Source organism: Chrysochloris asiatica, unplaced genomic scaffold (genome assembly GCF_000296735.1).
Source record: "Chrysochloris asiatica unplaced genomic scaffold, ChrAsi1.0 scaffold00178, whole genome shotgun sequence".
NCBI classification, from domain to species: domain Eukaryota; kingdom Metazoa; phylum Chordata; class Mammalia; order Afrosoricida; family Chrysochloridae; genus Chrysochloris; species Chrysochloris asiatica.
This window is the reverse complement of record NW_006408696.1, coordinates 845,864-870,679: the sequence shown is the minus strand read 5'-3', so window position 1 is coordinate 870,679 and position 24,816 is coordinate 845,864. Positions and strand designations below refer to the sequence as shown.

The following is a 24,816-nucleotide window of genomic DNA, read 5'->3' as shown; positions in this document are numbered from 1 at the left end:
ATGGCCCAGAGGGCAGGTCTGAGGCCTGGGCTGCTGAATGCTTGGGTCATTCTGCTCCTGCTTGGATTATTCAGATCCGGGATGGGTGAGTCTATACCAGGGGAGGGGAGAGTTGGGAGCTGTGAGGAGGGGGAAATGCTGAGCCGAGGGAAAGTGGGCATAACAGTTTTCTGGGGTACATTACTAGTTGGCTCAAGAACCCCTAGCTTCAGAGAGAGCTCAGGGCACCTGGGTTTGCCTGCTTATCCCTCCTTTCTGCTTCTCTTCTGGGTTGACTGGGCTGGAAGGGGAGAGATTAGCAGGGGAGTAGGGGAGAGCTGGGAAAACAGGACATGGATTCTGATTTTCCTGGTTCAAGGAGCACCTGACCATCTGTTAGGTTGTCTTAAAAAGCCACTGTTGTTGATTCCGACTCATCGTGACGCTATTGGAAAGAGTAGAATGGCTTCAGAATGTTTTGGAGACTTATCTTTCTTCGAGAGAAGCGAATGTTACATTTGAACTTTGCTCTTTGGGTTCGCAGCCCAACACTTAACCTAGTGCCTCACCAGGGCGCTTTAGACTGTTTTACCTACCCACAGTCTCTCGTTTCAATCGTCCTGTAATGTAGCTCTGAGCGGGATTATAAACTCAACCCAAATTGACAGGCCTTGAATCAATTCTGACTCACGGTGACCCTATAAGAGCTTAGGGCTGCTCCCTAGGATTTCCAAGACTGTGCATAGATCTTTACAGACCCAAACGGCCACATCTTTCTGGGAGCTACTAATGACTTCAAACCACCACCTGTTGATTAGCAGCTGGCCACTTTAACCACAGGAGCTCTGGTAGTGTAGTGGGCTGCAGTTCAAAACTACCAGCTGTTCTGCGGGAGAAAGATGAGGCTTTCTGCTCCTGTAAAGATTTACAGCCTCGGAAACTCTGTACAGGGTCGCTATGGGTCGGAACCGACTCCACTGCACTTTACAACAACAGCAGCAGGATTCCATGAGGGGGCTTATGGACTAAAGGACCCCCTAGTGGTATTGTGGGTTAAGTGCTGAGCTGACTAAAGGATCCCTAGTGGTGGTGTGGGTTAAGTACTGAGCTGTTAACCAAAGGTTAACAGTTCAAACCCACTAACTGTTCCAAGGGAGAACGATGCGGCTGCCTGCTCCCGTACCTGGTCTCCGATGCCCTGGAGGGTGGCTATGAGTCAGACTCATCGATGGCAGTTGGTTTGGTTTTTTAATTTTTAATTTTTTTATGAACAAGCTGTGGAGAAGGGATACACCCAAGGCCACTCAACCAGTAAATGATATAGCTGGATTTGAACTCAAATGTGACTCTCGAGGTCATTTTGATAAGAACAAGCCAAAGGTCTTTCCTCAAAGGTACACAAAGGTACACTATCTAGCTCTGGAGTGAGACAGGTGTTTAGACCTGGTTTTGCCACTGACCAAGTCCCTTCACCTTTCCAAACTTCAGTTCCTCCTTCCTAAAATGGCTTCTGTCTGTCTCCTGGGGCTGTTGTGAGGGTTCACAGATAAAGTGAAGGCCCCTTCATGATCTGATGCTATGTTGTTGTCATTGTTGTTGTTGTTAAGTGCCACTGAGTTGGTTCCAACTCAGAGCAACCCTGTGTAGGGGTTCCAAGGAGCGTCTGGTAAATATTCACTAAATAATAGCTTCATTATGAGAGGAGTCCTGAAGGCACAGTGGTTAAGTGCTTGACTGTTATGGAAAACGTTGATGGTTCGAACCCACCAGCTACTCCACAGGAGAAAGCTATCCCAATCTGCTTCCAGGAAGATTGACAGCCTTAGACACCCTATAAGACAGCTCACCGAGGCAGCTACGAGTCGGGAGCGACTCAAGGGCAGTGGGTTTCATTTGGTTTGGTCATTAGGAGAGAGCTCAGGAGTCTGGTTGGGCAGTTTTTGCTACTCCTTGGAAGGTGACTTTGTGAAGGGCAGATGTTGTTTTTAAGTGCCATTGAGTGGGTTCTGACTCAGTGCAACCCTGTGTAGGGTTTCCAAGGAGTGACTGGTGGGTTTGAACCGCCCACCTTGAGGTTAGGAGTCCAGTGCTTATCCAACAGCACCACACTAGAATAAACAACATTGACCTCAATGGGTGAGGCGCTGGATGTTCACACCGTAGGAGCCTGGTTCATGTGTCTGAACAAATATTCTGTACACATCCATGGCTCCATCTGTGCACCCAGCCTATGCTGAATACTGGAGACATGGGAATCTGATTTGGTCCCTGCCCCTGGTGTGGCACCATGGGATAAAACACTGAACCACAAAATCAGTTCGAACCGCAGGGTCAGTGGTTCAAACTCCCCAGACACTCCTTGGAAACCCTATACAGGGTTGCTATGGGTCAGAACCGACTGGACAGCACTTGCCAACCACTTAGGAAGGCCCAGGTTGATGTGGTTGAGACAGACATGGTCACAGACACTGAAGCAGTTGCATTACTGAGCAGAATTAGAGGGAAGCACAAGGGTCTTCGAAGCTCAGAGGCAACATCTAACTCAGCCAGCAAAATCCAGGCAGCCTTCCAAGGGCTGGCATTTAAAGAGTCTCCACAGGCAAATAAGAGTTTGCCACGCAGAGGGGGCAAGGTTACAGGTATTCTAAGCAGAATGGTCTGGTCCAGAGGTGAGTTAAGTGTGTGGCCCAAAGGGAAGGCCAAAGTAGATGGCAGTGACAACAGCGGCCTGCTTTTAAAGGTAGTGTGGAGCCACAGAAGGAATTAAGCAAGGGACTTGGTTAAGGTTCAGTTTAGGAAAATCTTCCCAAATTTGTTTGGAGTGGATTGGATGGAGGATGGCAAGGGGGCAGAACTGACCGTGCCTGCCTTGGTGAGTCATGGGATGGGGACAATGGGGCGGTTGGCATCTGTGAGCTGACTTCCCAATTTCTACACTAGCTCTCTGTCCTGAGTAGCAGGGCCAAGCCTAACCCCCTTCTCTTTCTCCCTGGCCAGCCTCCTGCGGGATAGCCCCCCAAGCACGCATCACCGGCGGAAGTAATGCAGCCCCTGGTCAGTGGCCCTGGCAAGTCAGCATCACCTACAATGGCATCCACGTGTGTGGTGGCTCCCTGGTGTCTGAGCAGTGGGTACTATCAGCTGCTCACTGCTTCCCCAGGTACCAGATGGGAGTAAAGGGAAAGGCCCTACAGGTCAAAAGTGGGCTGGAGGTCAGAGAGCGAGTCAATCCAGGTCAGAAGTTGGGAGTTCTTGGGCTGGGTCTGGGAGTACCAATCAAACCTGAAAGGATGATGGAGTTCCGAGGATGAAGGGACAGGCTGCAGTCTGGGGCCTACAAGGTCCTCTGAGATCCAGATCTGGGGCTGGGTGCCATAGGAAGCAGACCAAGATTGCCCGAGTTCCACCCTTTGTACCTCTGCCTGCAGGGAGCACAGCAGGGTCGACTATGAGGTAAGGCTGGGCGCTCACCAGCTAGACTCCTACAGTCCTGATACTGAGGTCCGTACCCTGGCATTCATCACCACCCACAACAGCTACCTCCAGGAGGGCTCCCAGGGTGACATCGCACTCCTCCGCCTCAATAAGCCTGTCAACTTTTCCCGCTCTATCCGGCCCATCTGCCTCCCCGCTGCCAACACCTCCTTCCCCAATGGCTTCCATTGTTCAGTCACTGGATGGGGCCATGTGGCCCCCTCAGGTGAGGTGGGGGCATTGGATGCCTCAAGGCAGGGAGGGCACCCTGATTCAAGGCAGGGATCCTGGGTAAGTATCTTTTGCCCCTACAGTCAGCCTGCAGGCCCCCAAGCCACTGCAACAACTCGAGGTGCCCCTGATCAGTCGTGAGACCTGTAATTGCCTGTACAACATCAACGCCAAGCCCGAGGAGCCGCATTTCATTCAGCAGGACATGCTGTGTGCCGGCTACGTGCAGGGGGGCAAGGATGCCTGTCAGGTAAACGGACAGGCCCAGGGAGCTGACAAGTGTATCCGGGGAGGTGAGGGTGGGCATAGAAGACAGAAGGCCCAGGGTCTGCTGTTGACGGCTATTGTCCAACTCTTCTCCTCAGGGTGACTCTGGGGGCCCGCTCTCCTGTTCTGTGAAGGGCCTCTGGTACCTAGCCGGCATTGTAAGCTGGGGTGATGCCTGTGGGGCCCCCAATAGGCCTGGTGTATACACTCAGACCTCCAGCTACACCTCCTGGATCCAGTACCATGCGGCCGATCTCCAGTCCCATGTGGTACCGCAAACTGAAGAGTCCCAGCCTGATGACAAACTCTGCAGAGACCATGTGGACTTCAACTCTGCCCCAAGTCAGAGGTGCTCACTGGGGTCCATTCTTCTGCTGCTGGGCCTGTCCCTGGGCCTCCTCTGCCCATAGCAGGAGCACTGAGTTGCTGACTTCAGTTGATGCTGCTGGCAGCTTGCGGCCAGGACTGACGTAAACTCAAGGACAGAAGCCTGTTCCCAAGAATGGACCTGACCTTTCCCTGCTGCCTTCTGGGCCTGGGGCCTGATCTGAGCCCCTCCTTCCTTCTAGGGCCCCATGGGAAGCCAGGGGACCATCCTTACCTTTGAGCCTATTCTGGGTTTGCTCTTGGGGACTACAACCCAGTCAAGAGTATTGCTGCCTATGGTTTCGGCTAGAACCAACCTTTGGCCCTTACAATTAGCTGCTCACCTGCTTATAAGCCTCTTGGTTGGACTCCTATGGAGCCCCCACGGAACCTTAACTATGAATATGGGACTGGATCCTCACTCCGTTTCTAGAAGACCAGGCAGTAGCCCCACTGATGCTGCTGAAGGACTGGCTCCCAGTGCCCACACTTGTCCTACCGGACAAGCAACTAATTTACTGCACCTGCTTCCTGCCTTCTGGGCCTGGGCTGCCTCTGGGCAGCTCATTTCCAAGGACAGGACAAGCACCTATCTTGCCTGTACACTCCATGCCCCCACCTTGAGCCCTAACTCCTGGACTCCGAAGGACTGAGCCCCCCTCGGAACTGGGCTGGGGCTTGGCTCTGGGAAAGGGAGAGTATGTGGGGAACAAGGAGTAAAATGTCGTAAGCACAACTTATTATGTGTGAGGGGAATGAAGAGCTTCAGCTCTTGGCTCCTCCCTCTCGCCACCAAAGTCCAGACAACAGCCACCCACAGAACTGACTTTATTTAAAAAATGATCCATGAACAAATAAGTCTGTACATCTATTTACAGGATAGGGGCCAGGAGGCATGAGTCCAACAGCAGGGGGCACCGGCCACTCACTTCTTGGAGAGTTTGACTTGCTTGTGCTTGGGGGGTGCCCACTTGAGGCAGACAGAGTCCACTGTGGGGAGAAGGGGAACAGAGAGGAGGCTGGGCCTCCAGGGGCCAGGCTGCCTCCCACCTGGCTGTGCTGCTCTGGGCCCAGGCCAGGTTTCACCTCCTCCAGGTGAGAACAAAAGGGCAGATTGAGTCCTGGGCAGGGGCAGAAAGCCCAGGAATGACTAGTCTGCCCCAGGCTCCAGTCCTCAGAGCTGGTCTAACTGGTTTGGGATCATGTGACAGCAAAAAAGGAGGCCTTGGCTTGGGCAGTTTTAACACAGCAGCGCATGCGCGCGCACACACACACACATACACACACACACAGCAGCAGCCCCCCCACCCACCTGTGATGGGTGGTTTCTTATACTGGGCACTTTTGAGGTGTTCCTCCACCAGCTTGGGCGTGACACAGATCACATGCTGACCCTTCCAGTACTTGACCATGTTGAGGGACTGTAGAGTACTGATGATGTCATTCTGAGTGATGCTGGTCATCTGGCTGAGGAAGGGGATTAGAACAGGGCTAAAGAAAGTTCCCCTTGTGGGGTCAGGCTGGGATAAGACAAGAGGAGGAGACTGGGAGCTGGCCAATCTTAGGGTGCCTCCCTCACAAGATCCTAGATGGACAGCATGCCCTGTCTTGGCTGGGGGCTAGGACCCTCACCTAAGGTCCTTAATGGACAGTGTGCCCCGGAAGTCTCGGAGGATCTCCAGCAGGACCCAGGACCAGTAGCTGCGATAGCTGAGCTTGCCTAAGTCAGACAACGGCTTCTCCGGGGAACCTACCGTACTCTCCAGCTTGGACAGCTCATAACCTGGAAATGTTCAACAAGAAGATCCTAAGGGCCCTACCCTGGAACCCCCCACCCCACTACCCCACCTGTCCCCTTCCTGGATAGCCCAGGAGCCACTCACTAAAAGCGATAAGGAACTTCCCATAGCCGCGACGCTGGTAAGGAGGCAGGGTAAGGATGCAAGCCACATTGTTGCCATCTGGGGACTCCTTCTCCTACAAGGGGACAGGTGGTCAGGGCCTCTGCGGACACTCAGCCCCACTCCCCCAATGTGGGTTTCCTGGTCTAGCACCTTAGAGAAGTAGCCGACGATATGGGCCCCTTGCCTGTCCACCTCAGTCAAAATGTAAAAGACGAAAGGCTCCACGTCGAAGTACAGCGTCTTGTGGTCCAGAAAAAGCTTGGCCAGCAGACACAGGTTCTGACAGTAAATCTGAGGGGCAGGGAAGGTGGGAGCAGGCTCAGAGTAAGTAGGACTCCCCTGCCGATTCCTGATCTGCGTGTGCCAGGTTCTGAGAACAGTCACTGCTAAGCCAGTAGGACGTGACCTCCTCACCAGAGCAATAGTTCTTAAGGTCAGGAAGAGCCTTAAAGAGAGCCTGCTTTTGGATGGACAGGAAAACTGAAAGCCAGGGAGTGGTAAGCACATAGGGAGGGAGGTAGAGCTGTACTGGTGGCTACCATTTCCCAAGCCAAGTCCTCCTTGCTACAGCTCACTGGGCCCAGTCTGGTCTGGCGAGGCTCTGGGAGGGCAAGTGTTTGCCTGAAGCCTCACAGCTGGTAGAATTGAGCCCAGGACCTAGTCTCCAGCTGGAGCCCTAGGCCTATCTGCCATTCCACTGGCTGGTGCTCAGATAGACAAGGCCAGGTTTCGAATGCTTATTCACTAAGCCCCAGGCTAACAGGTCACTAATCATAAAGGCCCATGTTTACTAAGCACCTGCTAGGTGCCAGACTCTGTGCTAAGTTCTTGACATTTGCTGTCTCAAGTATTCCACTAACAACCCTAGGAGGTAAATATTATGACTCCTGTTTATAGATGAGGAAACAGGAACAGAATTGTTAAGGAACTTGCCCAAGGTCAGCTAGGAAGTGACTGGACAATTTGAAGCCAGGCAGTCACTTTTCAGCTGACATTCCAGGGTCCTTCCAGGGACACCACTGGGATACTTGATGAGAGCTTTCCAGACTGACCAGGCAAAGGGTAAATTCAAAGACAGCAAAGCAGCCCCCAAGGCTCCCATCCACTCTTCCTGTCTGGGAACAAAGAACCCAGCCCATCCTAACCACAGAGCTGAGAGGAAGTCTCCACACATAACAGTTCCCATCCAGCCCTAAATAAACATTTTTCCTTGGGCAGAAAGAGAAAGCCTTTCTACAAGCAGCCTCAGGCCAAGCTGTCTCCCCTGAGCTCCAGAACTAACCCCAGCTGGAGAAAATTCCACAGATCTGCACCAGAAGCCCTGCCCCCACATCTGGCACCACAGGGACATGGGTTGTTAATGCACCAACCACAGGCCAGGCGCCAGGCTAAGGAAGATCTCACCGGTGGCAGAGGCTCGCCCTTTGGTCAGGAATCTCCCCACTGCCCCAGCGCCCTTGGCCATTAGGCTCACCTTGTGGTCTTTGCCGTCTACTTCATACACAGAGATGTTGCTCTTGCGATAGATCTCTTTCCCTGGGGGCTGTCGCCACTGACACTGGCCCTGGGGGTGGGACAGGGCAGCCAGAGGCTTGACACTCAGGAGCTCTCCTAAATAGCCCAACTCCCTGCTCCCAGCCTGCTGTGTAGTCTGTGTCTCTGCTTCCCCATCCTCAACACCTCCCCTGCATGGACTAATCCTCCCAGGACTCCACAGCACTTAACCTTGACCACCGCCACCACCATCACCACCACCACCACCACCACCACCACGATGTCAGGAGAGTCCTGGTGTGGCTGCAGGATCAGCACTGGACTGCTAATCACAAGGTCGGCAGTTCAAACCCACTAGCCACTCCTTGAAAACCCTACCCAGTGTGACTGTGAGAACTGACTCGATGGCACTTCACCAGCACCACCACATGAGGAGAGGGCTGTGCTGGGCTGTGCTGAGAAGAACGGAGGCCCAGCACAGCTCTTGTGGCTGACCACCACACAGGTAGGAGGGTTTCAAGTCTGGTCTGGCTGGCTCGAGAGAGCTCCGGTAGGCTCTCATCCATGGCATGAGACCTTCCTTAACCACACCTGAGATTCTAGACTTTGGGAGAGAACACTCCTCCCACCTGTCTACACCTTCAGGCCCCTGTGCTCAGAACTGTGCCTGCTTCCTCCCTTGTACTGAGGAGCCTAGTGTTGGGTTGGCCTTGATTTGACCTTCGTATGATGAAGAACAGAGAACCCAAAGACAGGGCAGGGATGACCTACCCTGTTCTACAGGAGAGGGGCAATGAGTAAATCAGAGTCACTCAGCCAGCAAATGGCAGAGCAAGGTCTGAAATAGGTCTCTTGACCCCAGGGGCCAACTTTGCCAGGCACGAACACCCCTGGCTCTATCTCTACTTCTTGATGCTACCGGTACCACCTGCCTCTCTCAGCAGGCTCAGCCCTGCCTAGCCCAGACTGGCCCAGTCCAGGCTCACCAGGTGGAAGCGATAGCTCTTCTCATACTTCATGTACTTGAGGCAGTACTCGCAGAGCCAGAGCTTGGGCTGTTTCCCATAGTCCTCAGGGAACGGTGAGAAGTACCAGGCATCGATTTCATAGTTCCCAATGTGTATCTTGTCCACATACTTCACCTTGGTGATCTGTGAACGGGTGGAAGTGGGGCGCAGTGCCGGCTCAGTAGGAGCAAGGAAGGGGGAAGTACCCGCCGCTCGGACCCCTACCCCTTGCTCACCGCCTCATGCTCCTTCTCCAAGGCTGCTGTTGTAGGGTCCATCTCTGCATATGTCTGGACAAGGAGAGAGAAGTGGGCAGAGGTGAGTGGATGTGATGGCATGGCTATCCTCCCCGCCCCAGAATCCAGGTTCTCTCCTGTCATCCAGAGCTCCTCCTTTGAAGGATTATAAACACCATCCTGGTAGTTAGCTTTCTACCAGGTTCTGAGGACAGCCCAAGCTCTTTTCCTAACTGCCTGCCACCTATACATGCCAGATGTCCCTGGTGCCTAAAAAGTTAGGACGTTTTACCACATGAACAAAGCTAGGATCAGAAGACCCAGTATCAGTCCTTGGGTTGATATATAAAGGGATCCAGCTCTGCTGAAGTTGGGAGCCACAGATGAAATCATGGGCCTTCCATTCCCATGGCAGGAAGCCAGACTCCCAAATGTATGCCCTGGTGCTAGTGGGTCAGGACCACTTTCCTGAGCACCAGACCTGAGGAGCTACCTGCCCAGAGGTCCCTTCCAGTCACAACAGTCTCAAGCTGTCCAGAAAGGAATTCTTTTCTCCCCTCAAATCTGTTCTCTTCCTGGATTTCCCACCCCACTAGGGAACATCATCTTCTGTCCAACTGCCCCAAACAAATAACTGGATCTGGCGTTAGACTCTTCCTTCCTTCAGCTTGGCATGCAATGAGTGGCCAAGTCCTGTCAATTCTCTTTGACATCTTTGGAATTGGTCTTCTCCTCTGTCCCATCCCCATAAGGAGTGCAGTGGCTCCACAGAATAAGCACTGGACTTCATAGATTGGCAGTTTGTAGCCCACCAGCTGCTCCGTAGGAGAAAGACGCAGCTTTCTGCTCCCGTAGACTGACAGCCTCAGATACTCTACCCAGGGCAGCTAGGAACCAGAACCAACTTGACAGCCACTGCCACTATCTTGGGTCTGCACAATTAGCCCCTCAAATCGAACTGCTGTCAACTCAGTATCTGACCTTCCTACCTTTACACAGGCAGTCTCTTCAACTCTGAAGGCTTTTCCTCCTCAGCGGAGTTCCTGAGGGGCAGGACTTTGCTACCTCTAATCATTTCAGGTACTCTTTCTTATCCTTCAAGATCCAGCACCTCTCCCGTCCCCTCCAGGTCTGACTGGATTCGTCCTACCCAGAATGAACCACCTCCTTTCCAATACAGGAGCACAGTGGTCAGGAATGTAATATCCTCTGACAATCCTCACATGGTCTCCCCTCCTCTCCAAGACCCTAGGAAGCAGGAACTAAATGTCATGTTATACTCATGGCACATCCCGTCCCATGGCCAAACTATGTAGAAGAACCAAGTTGTCACCAAGTGAGAGCCACCCAAGAAGTACAAGGTCAGAGTAGACCTTGGGACTGCTCTGGATAAACAGCAGAGGAGCAAAAAGAGCAAGCACTTTGTCCAGAACCCCTCTACAAAGTACTCTGTGTGAATGGCCTCGTTTAACCCTCATGGAAACACTGAAATACAGCATTCTTACTTCTGTTTTACAGAGAAGTAAATAGGCAAGAGGAAGTGAGGTCACTTGCCTCTGGGGAGAGTTGACTTCCATTTAACCCAAGTGCCCAAAATTCTCTAGGCATTTTTTCATTTCATCCTCATAATGATCCTTTGAGACAAGAAATGCGCACTACCCTTATGGGACACAAGTGAAAACAGCAGCGCAGAGAAGTGAGGTCTCAGAACTCACATCAGCAGAGATGGGCCTGGGTCCCTAGTCTAACTTCGAGCCGAACCACTGCAAAGCTGCGGGAAAGATTTTCTACCTCACAGGCCTCTTCAAAATGCATTTCCCAACCCTCACAAAACACAGTACTCTCCAGCAAATGCATCACATAATTACAAAAACACTAGTTTTCTTAAATGCTGTTATTTATTTAGAATGAAATTTATTTAGAGTTAAACATTAATTAGGCTCAAAAGAACCTTGCTAATTAATTAGTAACTTGCTGATGGCTTTATTAGCCACTCTTTTGAGACTGAATTCTCCAATGCTAGCTAGCAGGGAACTACTAGGACAATGGATCCGTGCTGTCCGAAAGTCTCAAGTTCAACAGAGTAGCCACAGTCAACTGTGGCTGTTGAAATTAATTAAAATCAAATCCAATTTAAGTCTTAGTCACAAGACACATTTCAAATGCTCAAAGGTCACGTGGGGCTAGTGGTTCCTCTCCTGGGCAGCACAAGCAGTGAAAACGCCCGTCAGAGAAAGTCCTACTACAGAGTGCCACTCCTGACCTTGAAAGGGCCTCCTAACGCAGTAATTCAAATGTTGGTGGTGTTTTTTTTAACATAATCCACACTAAGTGCATCTGGCACTGAACTACAGTTGCCATGTTTTGAGTGTATATGGGCATGTACTTGTATGTACAGCAAAAATGTTTCACACAATACTTACCCTGCAAAGGTGCAATGCACTCAGATTTTCTATCTTATCCTGTTTCTTCCTTCCCTTTTTAAAAGTTAAATGCTCAGAGAATGAAATTGCATTGGATGAAACTGACCTCTCAATTTATTAAGAGCTTGATAAATCCTGCTGTGATTTGAATTCCCTATTAGACAGATCAAAAAACTGAGGATCTGAGTGAGGGCGAAGTAACCTGCCAGAGCAGACTAGTTTAGAGAAAGAGCCCAAGTTTTGGAGACAAATGGCCTAAGTTTCCAGTATTTGTTCCTCATGGTTAGGGTTGGGCTGGGAAGGTGGACTGCCAGAGTGCAAATCTAATTTCTAACAAGATAATCCTGAACAAGTTATTCAATTTATCTGTGCCTCTCCTGTAAAATGGGAAAAAGAATAACGCTACCACAGGACTGCTGTGAAATTTCAGTGAGTTCATGTATGTAAAACGCATAGCATCGACTTGGCTCACAAGCCAATAAACATTGGGCTCTATTAGTCCAATTCCAGTTCACCAATGAACGGTGTGACCTTGGGCATATGACTTCACCTCTCTTAGCTTGCGTCCTCACCTACCGAAAGAGATCGTTATCCTCATGGTGTTCAACTACTGAGGAGCATTTGATGAACTTAAATATGCACATTACAAGATGCTTGGCAAAAGCCAATGCCATATTACCATTCATTTTTCACCCTTCCTTTTGGACGTCAAGTTGATTCCTAAGGCGGCACAGTCAATAGGAGACAAAAGAGGCTATGGGTGTAGGGAGTTTCTGTTTCTGTCTGAGATATATCACTTGTTTGCTATGAGACTATAGCTAAGTCATTGCCCTCTCTAGGCCTCAGTTTTCTCATCTGTGAGGAATAAAGAGGGGAAAAGCAAGTAAAGGCCCTGACGCGCAAAAGGAGCTTAAGAAATGAGAGCTATTGTATGGTTTAGGCACCGGTGCCTGAGAGGCCCAAGGGAAGGGGAGGCAATCCAGACCTTCTGCACATGGTTGATCTCATCATGCTTGCGCTTTTGGTTTCGTGTGATCTTGCGTTCAGGCTGCTCGGCCAGCTCACTCAGGTACTTTTCAGAGTTCTTCTGCACAGCATCCTTTACTGTCTTGGTCAGCGCCAGTCGGTTCTTGTCTACCCATTCGTCCAGTCGCCGATTAACTGTGGAGATGGGCCATGAGGGTGCTGTCCTGCCAACCTACTCCTCCCACCCAGCCCTGGATGCCTCTAGACACTCACAGCCCACGTAGTGTACATAGAATTCCTCTCGGCCTTCTTGGTCATTTACTCGAGACTGGATCACTTCGGCAGAATCTATGAAGGAAAAAAGATGGAATCATCAGGAAAGAAAGGCTGGTCTGGGACTCAGTTACACACTACAAAGCAGTTCTCAGACTCTAGGGCCACATGCAACCTACCTTACTTGTCCACATCTGACATTTCCTTCAATCACTGTCACACAACCCCATGAAATGGCCCGGTGGGGGCAGTTAATATTTAGCTGAGTTTCAGTCTGACTCCAAATTCAGAACCTATTTTACTATAGGAGGGAGCTTCCAAAAATTCATGTGGAAACTTCATTATCATTTAATTTCATTTTCCCATGAATGTTCTGAAGCCCCCTCATTGTCACTCATTTGTTCAAGAGGTCTAAAAAGGCTGACTCTGGAATCAGACAACTTGAGCTGATATTCTAGCTCCTCCACTTCCCAGCTATAGTTAACTGAGCAAGTTATTTCTACTGAGTCTGTTTCTGTGTCTGTAACCAGAGATCATAGTGACCATTTTCAAGCGTGAACTCAGGTCTGTAAAGTTTTTAGCACAGCACAGGATGTTTGGTGAGTAAAGCAACTCCTGCATGTCTGGCCCTATGCTAGGGTGATGGCTACAGAGAACACAGTAATGAATCAGAACAGGGCCTATCTCCAACTTCCCACAAGTTCCCAGCTTGAGAAGGAAAAACACAGACAATTACGAAAGAATGCTATATATACCACAGCTGAGGTATGAAGAAAATGCTGTGGGTACATACAGAAGCCAACGCGTCACTTTGCCTGAAGGGAGTCAGGAATGTCATCACTGAGGATGTGACATTAAAGATGAGTAGGAGCTTGTCAGGTGAACAAGGAGAAAGGGAAATAAGAACATTCCAAGGAGAGGGCACAGGTGGTAAAACGTGTATGGTCTTCAGGGGACACAGCAGGTCTGACAGCGATCCTTTGGGGTGGCTAGAATCCTGAGAGCAAGTCATACCATTGATTGTCATTCTAAGGTGTTTGGGGATTATTTTGAAGATGGCAGAAAGGAAGGGAAGGGCAGCGAACGGAAGGGTAGGTTTTATGTTCTGGAAGGTCCTCTCTGCTAGTGGCTTGAAGATGGAAGACTCAGAGACCAGTGAAGAAGTGGCGGTTATGTGCTGTGGAGTCGTCCCTGTACAGGGTTTCTGAGGCTGTAAGTCCTTACGGGAGCAGAATGCCTCATCTTTGACCTGAGGAACAGCTGGTAGTTTCGAACTGCTGACCTTGAGGCTAGCAATCAGATTCGTAACCACGATGCTACCAGCGATTCTTGGCGAAGAAGTAAGATTAACAAGAAATAGAATGAAGCCTAAAACAGTGGCAAGAGAATGGGAGGGGCGCTCTCTATGCAATACGAAGGGGGCTGGCTGGTGGGGTCTGCAGTAGTCACCGCGGAAAGCGCCCAGGATTACCGAGCTGGCACACTCGGGTCTTCGGACTCCCAGTCACAAGTCCTCGATCCCTCCTAGATCCCGTCCTCAGACCCCGCCCCTTTGTCCTTTAAACCCCGGCCTGGGCCCCGCCCTCACGCCAGGTGCTATCCGGCCGGCGACACAGGTACGTTTCTCCGATCTCCACTGTGACTTCTGGCTCGCCGCGCGCGGGGGTCGGAGGAGAGACGCGGCCCGGGGACGGGGCTGTCCCCTCGACGGCCACATTCTCTCCGGGCCCGGGCTCGCTCTCGCCCGCGACTCCTGAAGTCGCCGCTACAACGGCCGCCGCTGCAGCTCCCGGCGCCGCCATCGCTGTGGCGGAAGTGACGCCAGAATGCGGCGCCGCGCGGCTCTTTAGCTCCGGGTCAAGCAAGGCGTGGTGTAGGCAACTGCGAGCTTCAAGGTAGGCTCTGTGACGTGGTGGGAGCTCATTGGCTTGCGTGGCTGCTTCCGCGGACCGGACCAAACTTAACGTTTACTGTGCGAGTTGCTTGTTAAGCCCGGAGTCGCTTCCGATCCTTAGCGTCCTGGTGTAGCATTTCCGAGGAGCTGCTGGTCAGGTCGAACCGTCGATTTTGCGGTTCACACCGACGTTCCACACTCATCTTCACACCGGGACACCGCGAGTTGCTTCAGAGTTCTTTATTTTTCCGTATGGAAATAGGGCTGCTCTTTCGAGTAGAAGAGAGGGGAGACTTTCTTCACCTGGCGACTCAGCTCCATCTTTCTGAAGGCCTCGGTGCCCGAAGAAAGCAAAATGTGGCAAATATCAGGGGCGCCGCCCCCAACTCCACTGGTGCCTGACCTCAGGGTCTGGAGAATGGCGCAGTAGGGTTCTCTTTAGGTTTCAGGCCTCCTCTAGCCGGGTCCTTTCTCCTCGGGTTGCCCACTTCCTCTAGCCTAACTCTATACTGTTGGCTGCCACGGAATCAGTTCAGAATCCCCTTGTACAACAGAGCCAAACGCTGCCAACCCCTGCGCATCTCGTTTAAGGTCTTCCTCTTTTTTGATGATCCTCAACCAAGCATGATGTCCTTCAGGGGCTGGTCCCATGTGATAAGCATGTCAAAGTCTGCGAGACTGTCTTGCCAGTCTATCTTCTAAGGCGCCCGATACTGTTAAGTGCCGTCCAGTTCTGACGCACAGTGACCCTGTAGAGTCTCCAAGATTGAATCTACGGGTGCAGAAAGCCTCATCTTTTTCCAGCAGTGTGGCTGGTGGGCTTGAACCGCTGACTTTGTGGTTCACAGTCCAGAGGTTATCCTCAAGGCTGCCGCACTCCCCAGGAGCCTAATACTGGTCACCACACCACACACACACCCTTTTTTTTTTTAAGATTCTGGATTCTTTTTTGCTCAGCTGGGAAGTAGATAACATTTAAGGAGGGAGAAGCAGAATGGATATGTCCGGGAAGAGCCAGTAAGTCACCTTCAGAGTAAAGCTTTTCTAAAGAAAGGCCCCACAAACCAAGCCTTTTCCCTGAACAGAAACTAGCCAAAGGTTTGAGTCAGGAATCCTGAAGTCTGACCCTGAGCTGGGCGGTGGTAGTTAGGTGATGATGTCAGGTCGGTTCCCGCTGGGTAGGATGTACAAATGTGTCTGTCCTCCCAGCATTGGTAAAGGGAACTAGATGTCCACACACCACATAACACAGGTGTTTCTGCCAGGCAGTTGTCATTGAGTTGATGCCGACTCGCGGCAGCCCCATGGGTCAGATTAGAACTGTGTTCCACAGGACTCTCAGGGCCAAGTTTAGGGAAGTAGTTGCCAGGGCTTTCTTCCTAGATGTCATTGGGTACACACAAAGCTTTCAGCATTTGAGCAGTTAACTATTTACACCACGCAGGCAGGATATAGGATGCTCAATAAACATCACCTCTGCTAATTCTCTGAACCTTCTTTGACTTAGAATTTGGTTTTTGGGCTTAGAAATAATTCTGAGGGGTGGGATGTTCAAGGCCTGGTGCTATGACTCAAAGCTTCCTGATCAAGGACTATGAGAGCTGAGGGTCCATGAAGGTGTCAGTGGAAGTGCTGGGACCTTGGCTTTTGGAAGTCTGGCAGTATAAGAAATAAGCAAAAAACAGGCAGCATTAAAATTCTAATCTTGACTTTCGCCAACCCCCTCCTGTCTTCAGGCTTGTTATTCCACCCACCCAGGGTCCTGGCGCCTCGCTTGCCTTAAGCGAACACATTCAGTTACTCCTGCTCTTTTCTCGTTAAATTAGCCTGGGCCTGACAAAGTCCTGCTTGGTCACTACATTGGCCTCCTTAGTCTCCAGTCCACAGGCCACCAGTAACTTTCCCAATCTGTAAATCTGACTGTACCTCCGATGACTGTGTAGGTGCTCTGCCAGGAGCCCTTGTCTTTGTTCTCTTCAGTTCCCTTCTGTGGTCTTCCAAAGGCCAGCACCTGAGGCTCTTTTTGGTGAACTGCCTGCCATTGGGCTAAAAGAACTATTCTGCCTGGAAATGCTGAAAAGGTAAGCTCTCAGCCTGGGAATTTTAGTGCATACTCTCTCCCAAAGAGCTTAGCTCTCTTATTTCTAACTCAGATTAATTTACTGGCTCTGGACTTTTGACTGAGACCTCATCCCTGCTTGGCTTCCTCCCCTCCCCATCCCTTCCCCTACTCCTTCCGGGTCTTTCTTGGGAAACTGTTCTTAACAGATCACTAGAACGGGAAGCCTCTCAGGGCCTGCTGCTAAGGAATATAACCAGAGACATCCCTTCTTAGCTTAAACCCTATTTCTGAATCCTCACTGTCTCCAGAATAAAGCCCAAGCTTCTTGGCTACAAATTTAAGGCCCTATGCCCACCCTCTGACTGCTGAGCTTTTCTCCAGCTTCACCCCCAATACTCCCTGCACTGCAGACAGTTTTACAGCCCAGAAAACCACTGGGTTTCCTACCACCTGCCATTTGACCTTCAGATACAATTCTTCTCTCAGTCCCCAAAGGAACCCTAGTGATGCTGTGGCTTAGGTGTTGCGCTGCTAACCATAAGGTCAGTGGTTCAAACTCGTCAGCTGCTCTGTGGAAGAAAGATGAGGCGGTCTGCTCCCATAAAGATCAATCTCGGAAACACACTGAGTCGGAATCAACCTGATGGCAGTAGGTTTTGGCTCAGTCCCCTAAACACCCATCACCTGGAAGGTAGGAAATGGGGTAGGCCTAGAGCCAGCCTCAGGCAGTGAGCTGTCAGAGTTCAGAGATGTCTTCACAAAATGACACAGAAGTTAGACTTCTCCTTAATCCTCTCAGACAAACCCTCAGGCCTTCCTTCTCCTTCTCTTTCAAGAGACTCCCACTTGAAACCCACTGGGAAGTTCTACTTCAAGTGTAATTTTGAGCCTCTCTGCTATCCTGGGCCATTTTCTTTTGCCCAGTTGGCTAGCTCCCTAGCAAGTCTCCACATTTCTCTGTCGGGGCCCCCAGTCCTTGCTGGGCCTGTCAGAAAACAACCTTGTGTGTTCCTTTCCTTGGCGGCAGGAGACACAGCTGGCAGGCAGTATTTTTAACTTTACTCAGGCTCAAGATCAGATGTCTCAGGAGGTTGCCCAATCTGGTAACCTTCACCTCTAGAACTCGTGACTGGCAGGAAAGGAAGAGCCAAGAATGGAGACCAGGGGCTGGGCCAGCCTGGGCCTTCAATATTGTTGAGAACCCATAAAAATTTTAAATAAAAGGTTACTGCACAAGCTGTCCAAGTCACTGCCACCCCCACCATCCACCAAATCAAATGTGCAAGAGACTTGAAGCCACTGCCACTTCCAGTCTGTCAGGACAGAGAGACTGGGGCAATCTGGATGGGGCCAGAAGCAAAAGCTTACCTGCCTTCCTCACACACAGGGCCCAAGAGGGCATTCCAAATGTGAACTTTAATAACAAACAGCAGGTCAGAGTGGGGGTGTCCCCCAGGAACGAGAATAATGGAGCTGGGGCTGGAGGCCTCAGGGGTCCTCATTTCCCACCTTCTAAGGCCTGAAGGCAGGGAAGTAGTGGACCCTACTGAGGGTGGGGGTGCCCAGTTCCACAGAAGTCCGTCTGTCTGGGGCCCTAAGACTCAAGATGCAGCCGCAAGTGGAGCAGGTAGGGCCCCTGCCTGGTCTAGAAGTTCCTAGCAAGGAATGTGACCCAGGCAGGGCAGGCAAGCAGGCCAAGGACTCTGGGGTCAGATGCGGAAGCTCTCCTCCCGGCCATCGATGTGGCGGAGCCGTAGGTAGACATCTGTGCCAATGCCCTGCAGGGACTGCAGCGTCAGGGAACCACCAAGGTACTCCGCGTAGGCCCGTGATGTGGGCAGCCCGAAGCCAAAGCTAAGAGTGGGCAGGGGATAGGATAGGAGGCTTCAGAGGCTTGAGTTCCCTGGGATCCCCCACCCCTCCATCCTGGCCAGGTGGGGTCTCACCCGTGCATGGGTCCTGATTGGACACTACTGAGCATGTCCAGGTGGCCAAAAAGAGGGCTGATCCGGGGGTCCTGGGTGCTGGCTTCAGCCGTAGTGAAGTGGTAGTTCATGACCCGATCCAGGTCTTTGTGAGTGATTCCCCCGCCCCGGTCTGATATCCTGGCAGGATGCCAACAACATGGACGTGGCTCAGCTTTGGCTCAGGCTCACCACCTCCCAGTAGACAGTACACAGTCAGCCTTCCTGTCCATTCCACCCAGAGGTAGAATGCTGGCCACCCAGACCCTTGAGCCTTGCTTGCAGAATTTCTTTTATCCATCCTCATTGGTGCCTGCTTACACCTTCTCACAAGACTTGACATTGCCTCTTGGCCCAGTGCCACACACTGCTTACTCCTGTTTCCCAACTCCAGACCCCCAAAGTTGTTGAGAGGGGCAGGGCCCAGAGACTTGCAGAAAGCCCCAGATTCATGGGACTCTCAGACCAGACTGTATATTGTGCAACCAGACACACCAAGTCTCAGAGGAGCAGAACTGCCTTGGGTCCTACAGTAAGTCAGAAGCAATGCCCACAACCTCTGTCCACCCCAGCCCAACTCCCACTCAGCACAAACCTGATGACAAGATCGATATCATTGTTGGCGATGGTTATGACCACATCTGGGACGTTGTAGGGAGTGTCTAGGTGACTCTCCATGGTAGCTCTATACAGGGGGAGGGAGGACAGACCCGGTAGGTGGTGGCACCCCAGTTCCTGCCTCCCTCACTCCCCTAGCATATCTGACCAACCCACCTCATGGCATTCTTGAGCAGCTCTGGCAGGATGTAGTCTAGTGGCATAGGGATGAAGGGGAACCGGGCAGCCACATGCCCATTGATGCGGACGCGGGGGGCATTGCCATACTTGTGCTCACACAGGCGTCTGTGGAAAGGATCAAGGGTTCAGATGGTACCACTCGATCAATGGTTCTCACCTAAGGGGTAAGTCTGCTCCCTCAGTAAAAAGAATTGAACAATTTCCTGAGACATTTTTGGTTATGACAACTGGGAAATTAGGGGGACGCTACTGACACCAAGTGGAATAGATGCCAGCGATGCGGGTAAGCACTGTAACATGCACAGGACAGACTCCCCTAGAAAAAGGATTATCTGACCCAAAACACCTTTAGTGTAAGGTTGAGAAACCCTGCCCTAAACCATGCATCAGGTAAAGGGCTCGGTCTCAAGCCTTTACTATCCCCAAGACCTCCACCCTCTTTGCTATTCTAGCCTTACCTGGCAAAGTCCACCCACTTTTCAATAATCTTCTTTGGTGAGAGGCGAGTGCAGATGATGCCAACAAAGTCAGGCTGGCAAAAAGAGAAGGGTTAGAACTAGGCAATGTCTCTACCCCCACATGCCTGCCAAATGCTTGCAAATTCTGGTTGCTGAAGCAGCCCAAACCTCTCCTTCAGGCCTTGATCCAAGTCCCTAGCCCAAAGGGGTCCCTTAACACTCCCAGTTGGGTCTCAGGTTCAAGTCCCCCCACCTTGTCCTCATGCAGTGCCAGGTGATGTGTAGCCAACATGCGGATCCCAAGCCGAGAAGTCAGCGTCTTGTCCAGGAAATAACGGACAATCTTCTCATCCTGGTAAAGCAGTGGGAACTCAGAATCTATGTGTCCCTCCCCAGCTCCCCACCAGGCCTAGGCCTCCATTGGCTGCCCCTGACCTGGATGTGCTTTCGGCTCTCACGCAGGCCCTCAGCTAGGAGGGTCACCACATCTTTGTGGTCATCCAACAACTGTCGAACCAGTTGGCAGTATTGGGCCTCTTCTGCCTGGTCCTTGATCTGCAAGCCACAAAGTTGTGAGCACATGTAGTTGGCTCTGACTGCTCCGCCCCTCTCCCCACCCTGGCCCAGCCCTCACCGGAGGGAAGTCTGTCAGCTTCTGGAATGCACGGATGTACAGCTCGTGCTACAAGGAAGAGGTGGAGAGTCAACAGGGCTGCCCATGGGATAGCCACCTATCCAATTCACTTGCTGAAACCCCAGCATGGCCTTTCAAGTTTGGGCCTGAGTGCTACTTGGCCCTGAAATCTTCTGGCAAGCAAGTCTCTGCTTCTCTACATCCAGACTCCCAGTTGCCTCCATGGATGTGGGCACACAAACCTAAGACCTTACCCCCTAGGATAACTCACATCTGAAGTCCACCTTACCACATGCAAAATGGTGGGGTTGCAGCCAATGATAAAAGGCAGGCTGCGGAAGCCCTTGATGCGGTGTGCGATCCTCACTGGCAGCTCTTGCTGTAGATACCGGGCACTTTTCTAGAAAAAAAGGGGGTGGAAAGGAGGTCCAAGGTCTGAGGAGCTGGGGCAGAGCTCTGGGGGCCAAAGAAAAACTAGGGAGCAGGAATCTTACCAGGAGGTGACTGCCATCCTGAGAGCGGCCGGAATAGAGCATCATGGTGGGAGTAAGACGGACGGAGGGCTGGAGGAGCACATGAGCCGTGAGCACTATCTCGCAAACACCCCACCGTATGAGCTCCGCCCCTTCCCTGGATACCCACTCCAGCTCGGACCCTGGGCCTTGTCCCCTCAGCTGCGCACCTTCTCAGCTGCTACGTCGATGGCCGATTGGTTGTAAAAGGAGGTGACAGTCTTGGAGCGTTCCCGGGCCATCTCCACTTGGTGTGTGTCAGTGGCTGAGGTGGAACGACCCCGTAGCAAGAGTGCGGGACCCAAGAGGGGCCGGAGTGGAGGCCCACCCCGGGGTGCGCTCCCCAGCACTGAAGCCAGTATCATTTTTATGATCCTTTGTCGGACTGGGCGACCACTAGAGCTGAGGATCAGACAGACGGAGGTGGCCCAAAAACGGGGTAAGGGTAGAAGGGGAGCTGGCAAGTATTCTTCTCTGACTTCAGGGGTGAGGGTAGGTCGAGGATGCTGAACAGCTCAGTCCCCGGGGAGCAGCTCCCATCTACCGGGGACCAAGAAACAGAAAGTTGTAAGGAACCAAGTCCAGGTGCCACCCCTCCACGAGGGCACTGGTTCCTCACACCTGGACAGCCTCTGCCTACCCTTTCAACCACATCCCTTAACACACAGACAAGCCTGGACAACCTTGCTTTCCAGAGCTGCTAGTCTTCAACGCAAGGTTCTGTCTGGCAGATGTCTGCAGGAAGGGGCGGATCCTCAGACCCCTCCAGCCCCAAAACCCATCCCTCTGGATCTGGGCACCCTAGTTCGGGGGCGGAGCTGACCCCTACCCTGCGCAATCAGACTCAAGCCGGGCAGCCTGGCCTACGTACGCGTGACACACAATACTGCGCCCGAGGGCACGCTGCATCAAGGCTGCAGTCTGGGAGTCTCTCTCTGGGTTCCCTCTCCGCAGGGTCACTTAGTTCTACCCGAGTTCTGACATATGGAAGATGCCAGCCTCCCACCCCCCGTCCGCGCGCACTCCCGCGAAAAGGTAGAAGCAGCGGCCTAGCACCGCAGTACCTCCGTGGGCCGGGCACGAGAGGGCTGTTCCACTTACCGCGGGGCCAGAGCCCGGGCTAGGGTCCGAGCGGAACCGCCCGAACTGTTGACCGGCCGGGGGAGCCAAGCCGCCTGCGCCCTCTGCCGCCTTGACGTCACGCGGATTGTAAGCGCCCGATGCCTCCTGGGAGTTGTAGTTTGGTATGGAGGGCTTGCTATACTGGAGCCTGCCCACCCTGACTACACTCCCGATCCTAAATTCCCAGATAGGTACCATAGTTGCTTTCACAGGACGCCTGGAGTTATCTGTGATCTCTCTAAGCATCTATCTTCTAATCTAGAAAACAATCTCCCCGGGATCAAAATGGGAGGGGTAAGAAAACCCTTATGCATAGCACACAGATAAATCCTGGATTCCTTCCTGGAGATTCTTGGTTAATTTGTGAGAAAGGTTGTTGATCCTAACAAACGCTCTAAATGTCCAATCTGTACTCATTTTAGCGAGAGTAAGGTTTTCTTTATTCGATTTTGCAAAATCAGGCGCCCAACCCAGTAGACAGGCGCAGAGGCATGGCCAGTTCGCAAAAAGTTTTATTCCCATTTTCCCTCCCCCATTTGACATATGGCTCACAATCTAGCACGGATTGTGCCCATAGCCTAATGACTGTATTCTTATTTAAAGTTCCTAGTTCTAGAAAAGATTTCTTTCTCCCCTTCCCTAATTCATCCTGCTCACCTATCCCTGTGTGTGAATCAACAACCTATGTTTAGTCTAGAAATCTCCTGGCCCCATTATTCCTGAAGATGGACCATCTTGAGAATTTCTCACAGTATGGAGCCACATTTCCTTTCCTAACTTGGGGGGGTAAGTGGGGTAGGTAGTCACCATCAGCATCAACAACCAAGGCAATATGCTATGAAATGGAGCTCAGACATGCTTCTATATGCAAACTTTTTTTTTTTTTTTTTTAACCAATTCTCACACCAGTTACCCCTCCCTGTAACACTTTATTTTTCTGCTGGATTCAATAATACGTTGCAATCCGTTATAACTCAAAGACCAGCCTCAGTTCTGGGGCTTATCAGGGAAATTGTTGTTAAGTGCCATCGAGTCGGTCCTGACCCATAGCAACCCCAACCCTGATTAGGGTTTTTGAGGAGTGGCTGGTGAGGTTGAACCACCGACCGTGTGGTTCAAACTGGCTTTTTAGTCCAGCGCATTAACCCACAGCACCACAGCAGGATTCCTATCAGGGAAATAACAGGTCATAATTCAGGATCAGAAACTACTCAATACGGTCATTCCATCAGGGCAGTCTTTTCTCAGCCATGCCCACAGGCAGGCCAATCTCTGGCCCTACCTTGCAGAATTGGGGTGGAGATGGGGGTGCAGAGGAAAGTACTTGTCCCCAGGCCTGACAAAGCTAGGGAATCACATCTCTCCCCCAACCCCCCTCACACACACACTAAGCCTTTGGCCCCTTTGCTTCTCAGTCTGGCCTCTGCCCTGCTCAGTTACAAAGATCTTTAACTCTGCTAATAAATGTTGTGGGGCACCCCTGCCACCAGTAAGATTGCCCCCCAGGTGTTCACTGCTCTCTCCGTGGGCCAGGAAGCCCACTGCTAAATATTCTGCATGCCTCCCTGTTCCGTTGCCACTCTTTCTGCTTCACACCGTCTCTAACCATGTCCAGTTTTAGTTTTCTTTCTCTGTCTCCTGAGTCTAGGAGATTCTCGGTGGACGGATCTTGGGTCTAAAGAATGCAGTTCACTCCTGGCTCTTCCTTTTTGGTGGAAGTGAGGTCTCCTTTTCCTGCCTCTGGAATGGTGCATTTTAAGCCTAGTAGGATGACAAAACTGACCAACCCTCTCCTTAGGGTTCCATATACTTCATTTGCATGACCCAACCCCCACAAGGGTGCCAGGCACTTATTTACATTATTAGCAAGCTCTACAACTCCCTTGGTGGGCCACAAACATAGGATAAGCACTGGACTACAAACCACAAGGTCACTACTTTGAGCCCATCAGCTGCTTCACAGAAGAAAGATGAGGCAAAAATTTACAGCCTCAGAAACCCTATACAGGGTCACTATGAGTCCAGACTGACTCCTCCGCACTTAACAACGAATGGGTGGGAGTTACAAGACCATGGCCCGAAAGCGCATATAAAAGTGATCCATTACATTGCAGTGGGACAGGTTAGTTAACTGCTCAACACTTTAATTTCTGTATTGGTAAAATAAAGATGTATTAACCTTGGGGTTGCTGTGTGGATTACATGAGTCTCTATATGCTAAATGTCTAGGACTGTGTAAGGTGTGGAATAAATCTTGTCACTGATATTAGGTACCATCCAGTTGGTTCCAACTCATAGCCAACCCATATAGAGTTTCTGAGGAGTAGTTGTTAGGTTGGAACTGCTGACTTTGCAGTTAGCAGTCCAGTGCTTATCCTACAGCACCACTCAGGACTCCATATAAATCATGGTGGTGGGTGTGGTTGTGTGCCACCAACTCAGTTCTACCTCATAATAACCTTGGAGAGGGTTTCCAAGGCTGTAAATCTTTACAGGAGTAGAATGCTTCCAGTTTGTTCTGTGGAGTGAGTGACTGGTAGATTTGAACTACAGACCTGTAGTTAGTTAGCAGCCCAGCTCCTGATCCACTATGCTACTAGATATCTTTATATAAACCTTCTTGTTGTTGTTAGGTGCCCTTGAGTTGGTTCTAACCCATAGCAACCCTATGTAAAACAAAACACCGCCTAGTTCTGCACCATACTCACAGTTGGTGCTGTGCTTGAGCCCATTGCTGCTGCCACTGTGCCAA

The 24,816-nt window shown here is 51.4% G+C and overlaps 3 protein-coding genes across 5 annotated transcripts; 1 reads left to right on the top strand and 2 right to left on the bottom strand.

The window, feature by feature from the left end:
• PRSS8 (protease, serine, 8) lies at nt 1-4,361 on the top strand. Its single transcript, XM_006871983.1, has 5 exons — nt 1-121; nt 2,977-3,139; nt 3,408-3,679; nt 3,768-3,934; nt 4,050-4,361. The coding sequence occupies exons 1-5, from the start codon at nt 1-3 to the stop codon at nt 4,359-4,361; spliced, it is 1,035 nt and encodes a 344-aa protein (XP_006872045.1).
• A 726-nt stretch (nt 4,362-5,087) lies between these two features.
• Nucleotides 5,088-14,434, bottom strand: KAT8 (K(lysine) acetyltransferase 8). Of its 2 annotated transcripts, XM_006871930.1 has the most exons (11): nt 14,209-14,434; nt 12,621-12,695; nt 12,367-12,542; nt 8,959-9,012; nt 8,702-8,866; nt 7,696-7,785; nt 6,372-6,512; nt 6,201-6,294; nt 5,950-6,100; nt 5,630-5,784; nt 5,088-5,307 (listed from the first exon to the last, which is right to left on the bottom strand). In XM_006871930.1, exons 1-11 carry the CDS (start codon nt 14,420-14,422, stop codon nt 5,243-5,245), a joined length of 1,380 nt encoding a protein of 459 aa, XP_006871992.1. In that variant the 5' UTR covers nt 14,423-14,434; the 3' UTR covers nt 5,088-5,242. The 2 variants fall into 2 exon arrangements, with proteins under 2 accessions (XP_006871992.1, XP_006871991.1); XM_006871929.1 differs by having other exon boundaries at nt 5,088-5,784.
• Nucleotides 14,435-17,942: 3,508 nt separating this feature from the next.
• BCKDK (branched chain ketoacid dehydrogenase kinase) lies at nt 17,943-21,307 on the bottom strand. 2 transcript variants are annotated; one of them, XM_006871927.1, is made up of 11 exons: nt 21,113-21,307; nt 20,925-20,993; nt 20,720-20,830; nt 20,431-20,478; nt 20,232-20,351; nt 20,050-20,148; nt 19,797-19,870; nt 19,315-19,443; nt 19,136-19,225; nt 18,523-18,681; nt 17,943-18,430 (listed from the first exon to the last, which is right to left on the bottom strand). In XM_006871927.1, the coding sequence occupies exons 1-11, from the start codon at nt 21,305-21,307 to the stop codon at nt 18,286-18,288; spliced, it is 1,239 nt and encodes a 412-aa protein (XP_006871989.1). In that variant the 3' UTR covers nt 17,943-18,285. The 2 variants fall into 2 exon arrangements, with proteins under 2 accessions (XP_006871989.1, XP_006871990.1); XM_006871928.1 differs by lacking the exons at nt 17,943-18,430; nt 19,136-19,225 and having other exon boundaries at nt 18,519-18,681.
• Nucleotides 21,308-24,816: the final 3,509 nt, after the last annotated feature.